At 40.7% G+C, this 8,504-nt stretch overlaps 1 protein-coding gene across 1 annotated transcript; it reads right to left on the reverse strand.

Moving 5' to 3' along the window:
- Nucleotides 1-334: 334 nt before the first annotated feature.
- Nucleotides 335-5,690, reverse strand: LOC141435481 (uncharacterized). The gene is made up of 6 exons (XM_074098173.1): nt 5,563-5,690; nt 5,381-5,479; nt 4,868-4,937; nt 4,406-4,511; nt 3,343-3,543; nt 335-1,647 (listed from the first exon to the last, which is right to left on the reverse strand). Exons 2-6 carry the CDS (start codon nt 5,440-5,442, stop codon nt 1,436-1,438), a joined length of 651 nt encoding a protein of 216 aa, XP_073954274.1. The 5' UTR covers nt 5,443-5,479; nt 5,563-5,690; the 3' UTR covers nt 335-1,435.
- Between the last annotated feature and the right edge of the window lie 2,814 nt (nt 5,691-8,504).

The following is an 8,504-nucleotide window of genomic DNA, read 5'->3' on the forward strand; positions in this document are numbered from 1 at the left end:
CTAGCCTAGACCTAGACGGAACTAAAATAGCTGTTCGTCTTCAGCTCATTTATTTTCAAGCAAAACTAAATGTTTTGAAAATATTTATTACAGCGTGAAACGTAAAGCGAAAATTACACTTTGTTGTTCGCCGCATGCTGCATGTGGCGACCGCAAAAGTGTAAAGAACACGGTAGTCGGCCGCATTAGGCGAGCAACAGCTACCACCGCCTTAATATGGCCGCCGCAGTAGACGGACAGACTAATGTAAATGCGACGGTCGATCGCCGGAGTAGTTTGAAACAAGTTCGGCGACCGCATTAGGCGAACAACAAAGTGTAATTTCCGCTTAAACAAACATGGTTATGGGGTAGGAAATATTAAACTGATTATAAATAGTAGATTGTACAACAAGAGCATAAAACGAGCCATTTTACCGAAGACGTTCATATAGCCACGTAGGTGGATAGACACGTCGAGGGGAAAATGGGTTTAATACTCGAGTTTTACACTGCTTTTCACTTAGATTGCCAGGAAATGAAATAGCAACAGTGGAAACAATTATTCACTTTCTATGTACCTTTTATTTTTTATGCATTATTATATTATTCCATTTCTTAAATTTAATTCATTTATTTTGATTGATTTTTAGTTTTATATAAATTAAAATTTTTAAAAATAAATAGAAACTTGGTGTTAGACAAAGATTTTATTTTATGCACTAGACTAGAGCATAAAAAGTCATTTTACGAGTATGTCGCCTAGATACAGCATAAACACGAACTTTACTAGCATGAGAAGTGAAATAGTATTTTATGCAACAGTTGTATAACAGGGTTCAAAAAAGGTGAGTGGCGTGAGTTACGATGTGAGCTTTAGCGAACATCGTAAGAAAAAGACGCCACGAGCTTTTTTTGACTTACTTATACAACGTTGCATACAATACTTTTTCTTCGACTGGATACTTATAAATTACAATACAAAATTAGAGAAATAGTAAACTTTAAACGTTTTCATACTTTAGTAAAAAGTATGGCAAACGCAAAGAGAAGGTAAACAACAATAAACAAGTGACAAATTTGAAAATATCAAAATTTGTCTAAGTTAAATTTTGTTTTTGATTCACGTTTACTTGCCTGGGACGATGTTAAAAATACGCGTTACTAATGTTGGCAGCGTTGGCAGGCTATGGATTATGTTCGGAAAGTTTTTATTCTGTATAAAAACCATATAAAATATGTAACTGGCTGCACCTTAGCCTGTCCGAACGTACGAATTAAGAAAAAAAAAGTAAGTGGTTGCAGTTTGCAGTATCGTTTTAGCAACATTACGATACAGTGCTGTTATGGGGAATAGACAATATAGACTTTTCCAGAATCTTTTTATGTATGCTGTTATATTACTGTTCGTGATTAAGTAAATCACAGATTACAGTATAGGAGTAGAAAAATTTGATTTAATACAGTCGTTCTCCGTCGAAGGGTGCTCCATCGAGTTCTGGTTGCCTGGTACCTTCCGGCGGCAGACCCCACCTGGGCCGGCAGCCATTGTGGGTGTGGTAGCGCGGTATACGGTCATCCCGGATCAGCTCGTACGCTAACTGTGCTATGCTGCCCTGGTATTCAGTTAAGCCGGTCTTCCAGAGACAAGGGCGAACGTAGCCGTAAACTGGAGAAAGAAAATAAAAGCGTACAATATAAAAACAAATCGCAACTGTTCTTGTAAACATAAAGTTAACGGTAGGTGCCGATTGGACGTCACCAATAATAAATAAACATTAATTCAACAGTTATTAATTACTTCGAGCACTTGACTATAAGTACACTGTCATTATTTATTCTGTGCTGGTAGGTACTTTGAACGCTGAGATTACATAACTTTACTAAATACAGTAACGTACTTATAAACTCTTATGGGTGATAGTCAGCAAAATACATAGGTACGTACGTACAAGGCATTGAATGCGTAAATAGAAATCAACATAACGAGTATCAAAAATAAACGAGATCGAAGTAACATGACAAAGCGACAAGAAATCAATAAATCTCAAACAGCTTTAATCTTCTTTATAGATATTAATAACCAGTCGATGCACAATTATTTGTTTATATGATCATGAAATTGAAATCTCGTGCGATTGATTTATACTAAGTGATTCAGAATATTGTTTATTTTCATTTGATTGTGGCGATGATGCGCCTGCCATCATGAAGGGCTATCACTCACCTCTCGCGTCCAACAGGGCGGCATAACAAATTGAAACATAATATGAATACGTTGACATGTTTATAATAAACGTTATGTCTTATAAGTAGGTACGCGTGACGGGGAGATTTTATGCTAAACTTTAACAAGTGCAATACTTACACAATTAATCCCAATACATTATTCCTGCAGGAGTTATATTCGTTTGATGTTACGGGCTATCTAACAAGCGTACTTTCCGCATGCAATACGGTATTTGATTATTTTGTATAAGTATGTTTTATAAATTAAAACTACACAATGCCTGTTATCGAATAGAAAAACAATTTTTAAGCTACCTTTACAAATAATAAAGGTTTGAAATTCAAGATTAGTCAGAGAAAGACATACTGGCATGTGACGTCACACGCCAGTACCGTCATACTTGCTGCATAGAGAAAAGTGTTTGAGAAAGAGACAGGTATATTGATTTTTCAAAAAATCACTATAAATCCAATTTTCAACCGATTTAAATTTTCTCTTCGCTAAACACTATCTGTATATCTATATTTTCATAATAATATTAAGATATGGCAAAATCAGGAGTTGTCAAATACTTACAGTATTTTCTCTTCTTATATCGAACAGCATTTCGTATCTAGGAACCCTGCAGATCCTATTTCTCTACGATTCTACTCGTCCCTTATTTTGATTCGCCCAGGAGTCTAGTTTGTTTAGGTCGGTCTGCTGGCTAATTCTCAAACGTTGGGGGCAGACCTTTGCCACAACAACAACAACGTGAGAAAAAATTATAGCGTCTCTAAGCGCCAACTAATCCTTAAATAGGAAAACAGCTTATTCCACGTCACGCTACCGAAATTTTTCAATTTCTCAACCTGAATGCATACGATACAATAAGGCAGGCGGGGGCGGATGATGCGGAGCTGTGGTGTGATACTCATATTACAGCCACGTAAATGGGCCCGCTGCACTCCTGCGGGGCTAGTGCGAAATTCGAAAATCAAAGTTCGTGTCGTTCCATCCTTCTGACACACACTTTAAAACAAGAGTGAGAGGGACGCTACGACATGAACTTCGATTTTCGAATTTCGGAGTAGGCCCGCTCCCGACCCGCTGATGCGTGTGATTTGCGCTTACAAGTGACAAGAGCACACTAACTCCTAAAATGTGTCTTGAGGGGTTCCAGCGTGGGCTTGTCCATGTCCCGTTCGTAAAGGTCGCCGGCCACTTTCATGAGCTCCGTGTCTTTCATCGCCAGCTTGGCAGCGGGCGGCGGCTTCCACACCTCCTCCGTCGGCTTGTCCTCCTTACAGGGGGGCTTCTTCTTGGGCCGCGGGACGAACGGACGGGTCTTAAATACTGAAGATAAGGTTTGATTTGTTAGCGCGTTGTTTTAAGCTTTTGATAAAATAGATGATCGGATCCAATAAGACAGCTTTTTCCAAATATTTTCAATGGCGAACCGATAACGACCCACAACCTGACCCTAAGAAACATTTTTTTGCAATAATAAATCCTAAGTAATTTATAATATAATAATAAATGCGAATGTGAATAGGTATGTTTATTCGACTTGGACTTATCTTAGGTATTTGTAACTACCTAAGCTTTTTTTTCTGGGGATTGAGTCGCCTTAAGGGCCAAAGACACTTAGCCACGTCCTTGCTTTTTTTTACTTTCTATTATATATCCTATAAAGCAAGAGATGGGGAGGTTCAGTCGGGAAAAATCCATTATGGACGACTGACTGGGAAGGAAGGGCCCAGAGAGCGCCAGACTCTTGCCATCTAAAAAACCCGGCGGTCCCTGGAGCTTGTACCTAGCTTTCAGTTTACTATTTTTTTTATTCGACTGGATGCAAACGAGCAAGTGGGCCTCCTGATGGTAAAAGATCACCACCGCCCATAGACACCTGCAACACCAGGGGGATTGCAGTTGCGTTGCCAACCTAGAGGAATAAGATGGGATACCACAAGTGCCAGTAGTTTCACCGGCTGTCTTACTCTCCACGACGAAACACAACAGTGCAAGCACTGCTGCTTCACGGCAGGATTAGCGAGCAAGATGGTGGTAGCAATCCGGGCGGACCTTGGTCCTACACACAAGGTCCTACCACCTGCAAAGCTTTGCGAGATAGCTGTATCTTGCGGATTATAAAGTATCTACGACAATAAAATTGTTAATTTTATTCACAGGTTATGTTACTTATAAAAAATCATACTGGGATCAAGATCGCCGCAGTATTCGTTGTAGTAGGTGGATTGTCCGCGCAAACTCTTCATGGTCTTCTTTATGAACGCCTCGATCTCCTCCTCGGTCCACACTCTCTGTGGCATGTGGGAAAAATAGATTTCAGACCAAAGTTTACTATTCAACGCAACACGACGAGGACGCTTTGAAATAGGTAGGTAAGTTTACGTCGCTGTTTAATACAGAAGATAAATGGGGATTAATAAATAAATAGTTAAAGGGAGCTGTGCAAAATTGACCAAACACATTCCAAAGATTCTAATTACTATTATATTAAAATATAATTAATTCCAAAGTTTTGTAACCTGCATCAATCACTACCTTCTTAATAATCTTATTTTAATAAGTATCCATTAGCATAATAATTTGCTGCTACCATTTAGGTATCAATGACGGTGTATAAAGATTTAACCAAAAATTAATTTCGACTTACGTCTTCGGTGCCATGCTTGGGATCCATCCATTTCCCCTCAAGCTTTGCCCACCTGAGCTCGGGACGGCACCTTGGAACAAGTTATTGAATTCGTTACCCATTCAAATAAATGGACCCAATAAGACCCGTGGTTTAGGTTGCTCGTTCTTTCTGTCAATCAGTCAGTCCGTTATACATGGTATGCTTTATTTTATTTATCGGTATAAGATATTATCACGTTCATTAGTTGGAGAAACGAAGATATATTAGCATATTACTGCCCATAGCGAAAGAACTAGAACTATCAGCAACACGTATTTCGTTTGGGACGTTAGTGTTGACTTTCCGTCTCGGTCTAACGTCTTGCTCCAGGGCACAGGCCTTCTCTCAGACTGATAGAGATAGGGCCGTAGTTCCCTCGTGATTCTAGTGCGGATTGGGAGCTTTAGGTTGACTTTTAACAGCTATGAATTAAATCTAAGAACCAATCATAACATCTGTTTAGCACTGATTTTAACTGAAGTAACTACTTACATCATAGTTTTCCTGATAGGCTTGTCGCGGTATTCATCGAAATATTCCGTTAGGAAAGACATCTTCACTCACAATTTAGAGGATAATTTAATTAAAATGCTGTAAAAAAAATGATAAGATAACGCGTCCTATCAACACATAAATAACGTCATAACATCACATTGTACTATTTTTTAAATCACCGCTTTGAAAAAGGTTCGATGCTTCAGGCAGATTTCATAAAAACGTTTTTCTTAGTTTATATGTATACTGATTACTATTGAAATTAAAATGAACTGCGCCTAGATAACTCGGTGTACTGCGGTTGACTTGGTTGATTCGTAATGGTTTGCATGTAGGCAAATTTTTCTTGAACTTTACCTTCATAATAAGTCCACCGTTATAGCGGTTTTGCATGTTGCACGATTATATTTTAGGCGTCGCCAACATTTTTTCAACTTTTATTTCGTTTTTCTTATAAATTGTAGGCTAGCAAATAGCGGCAAGCACAATACGTACATGTACTTCCTTGATTTACATTTTCGAGTTGTTAAACTGGCTTTGAAAACATGTATATTATATGTTCGAGTGATATATGTATTACGTAGTAGATATATAGGTACCTACCAGTGGCGTGGCCCCGTATCAACTCGGATTCCATCGGGTTGTCTGGTAATGTTCGTGGCTTGCACGTTGTAAGTAGGTAATGGGATGTTATAGGACCGCCACATACACAGTAGCGGCGTCAGGGTAGGGCGCGGTGGGGCGACCGCCCAGGGCGCTGGACTTAAAGGGGCGCCTGTAGGCGCTAGGCGCCCTTTTTATCCTCTCGCTCATTGAGCGAAGCCTATCCCAAAAGACCAGACTGGTAATCAGCTGGCTGGTAGACCGGAAGCCTAGTCTACTTTCTAGAAAATTCCCAAAAGTTGGGGGCGCCGTGGAAAGCTCGCCCAGGGTACTGGAAGTGCTAAAGCCGGCACTGTGGTAGGTCCATAGATTTCTATGGATTTTTTGCGTTCGGAATTTCGATTCGAAACGGAAACGGAATCCCGAGTCTATGTGGCCGCCCTAAGTGTAGCCTAGTTTTTTTTACATAGTTTTTAAAGTTACCATCAGCCACCGCTTGCTCGGAATTCTCGTGATATCATCAGTCCACCTAGTGAGAGATCTGCCGAAGCTTCGTCTTCTGGTTCGTGATCGCCACTCGAGGACTTTTTTCCCCCAACGGTTATAAGAAACCTTAAGGTGATTTTCCACCGGCGAGATGAGACGAGACGAGCCTAAACGAGAATTGAAATTTGTATGGAGCGCCCGCAGCGGCTCGCGGCGGGCGCGCAAGAATGCATAGAAATATCAATTCTCGTCTCGCCTCGCCGGTGGAAAATCACCCTCTCTTGGAATCAGTCGTTTTCACTACTTGCTGTCACACGCTATAAGACGAGGGTAGAAAGAGATGTTGAATGCCATCGCGAACGTCAGCGCGTTAGATAATACCCACCCACCCAATGCCACTTTAACTTGCATTTCTTCGAGCTATGTCGGTGACTTTAGTTCTTCGGCGAATTTCTGTATTTCGGATTCTATCGCGCAAATAAACTCCGAGCATAACTCTCTCATTAGAATAAAAGGTTGACGACGTCTCGCTACCTTTTTTCGCCGACCTCTCCACGGTGACGTAGAACTTTTATGCCGCGGTCGCTTGCTCGCTGTCAGGCCGACCGCAGATGAGCATTTTTCCAGCACGGCCCCCAAATACCAGATGCTTTTTGTATTAAACCATTCACTGCTGGCGTTTTTTAGGGTTCCGGAGCCAAAACGGCAAAAACGGAACCCTTATAGTTTCGCCATGTCTGTATGTCTGTCCGTCCGTCCGCGGCTTTCCTCAGTGACTATCAATGCTAGAAAGCTGTAATTTTGCACGGATATAAATATGTAAACTATGCCGACAAAACGGTAAAATAAAAAACAAAAAAAAAATTTTTTTAGGGTACCTCCCATAGACGTAGTGGGGGTGATTTTTTTCTCATCCAACCCTATAGTGTGGGGTATCGTTGGATAGGTCTTTTAAAACCATAAGGGGTTTGCTAAGACGATTTTTTGATTCATTGTTTTTTTGCGAAATATTAAACTGCCATTAAAATCGAGCGCCCCCCCCCCCTCTAAAATCTAAACCGGTGGGTGGAAAAATTTGAAAAAATTCAGGATCAATAGCTCTCATCATCTATCAAACTTACAAGGAAAACTATAACGGCCAAGTTTGCTTGAGAATTATTAGTAGTTTAAGAGTAAATAGCAGCCTAAGGTATAAAATAGACCTAAACTTGAAAGATTCCGTATAAAATACGAAATCCTTAGAAAAATATTACTTATTTTTTTCGTAATGGCTACGGAACCCTATTATGGGCGTGTCCGACACGCTGTTGGCCGGTTTTTCGGAACTTCTTCGCGATGCCGGACTTCACTCACTGGCTCAAACACATACTCGTAACCGTTCATAGTGGTGCAGAGACTATGCTTAGTCATTATTTAGTAACCTAGGTAATCAACTAATTGGTAAATCACACAAGTGAATTCAGCGGTTCGAGAAAAATTTCGGATTAAACCTAGTACCTACCTACCTCCACTGTAATCCTTGCTGAGCCAACAAAAGGAATAGGAATTCAGACCGAATTCAGCGAGGTCACGGCCCTCAGCTTTGAGGACCGAGGATGTTTAACTCAAGGAGGAGAATGAACTTTACTGTATAGATTGATTGGTCTGAAATAAACCTTTTTTTGCAGTCGCAGGATCCGCCGCGCCAACGCACACGGCCGCTGGCGTGCCCGGCGCGAGTAAATCATGGCACCGCAACTATATTTAGCCGCGGCTTTCTCGTTAACGTATCTGCTGAAGGTCACCATCGATTAGCGGTACCTACGCATGTCCATCACTTCCGTGGGCTCTCGAGCAACCTAACAGGTACCCAATTTGTTGTAGGAATAGTTTTTTTTTACATAGAACTGACCCGTGATTGAGCCCTATCTCACTTGATGAAAAGTGCAGAGATAAGATCAAAGGTGTATCTCACTGGTTCAGTAACAGCCTATTCACTGCAGCCTTAAAGAGTCCTACAGTCTGTTCAATATAGGAATGGACAGAAGGAAAA

Source organism: Choristoneura fumiferana, chromosome 15 (genome assembly GCF_025370935.1).
Source record: "Choristoneura fumiferana chromosome 15, NRCan_CFum_1, whole genome shotgun sequence".
Lineage (NCBI taxonomy): Eukaryota > Metazoa > Arthropoda > Insecta > Lepidoptera > Tortricidae > Choristoneura > Choristoneura fumiferana.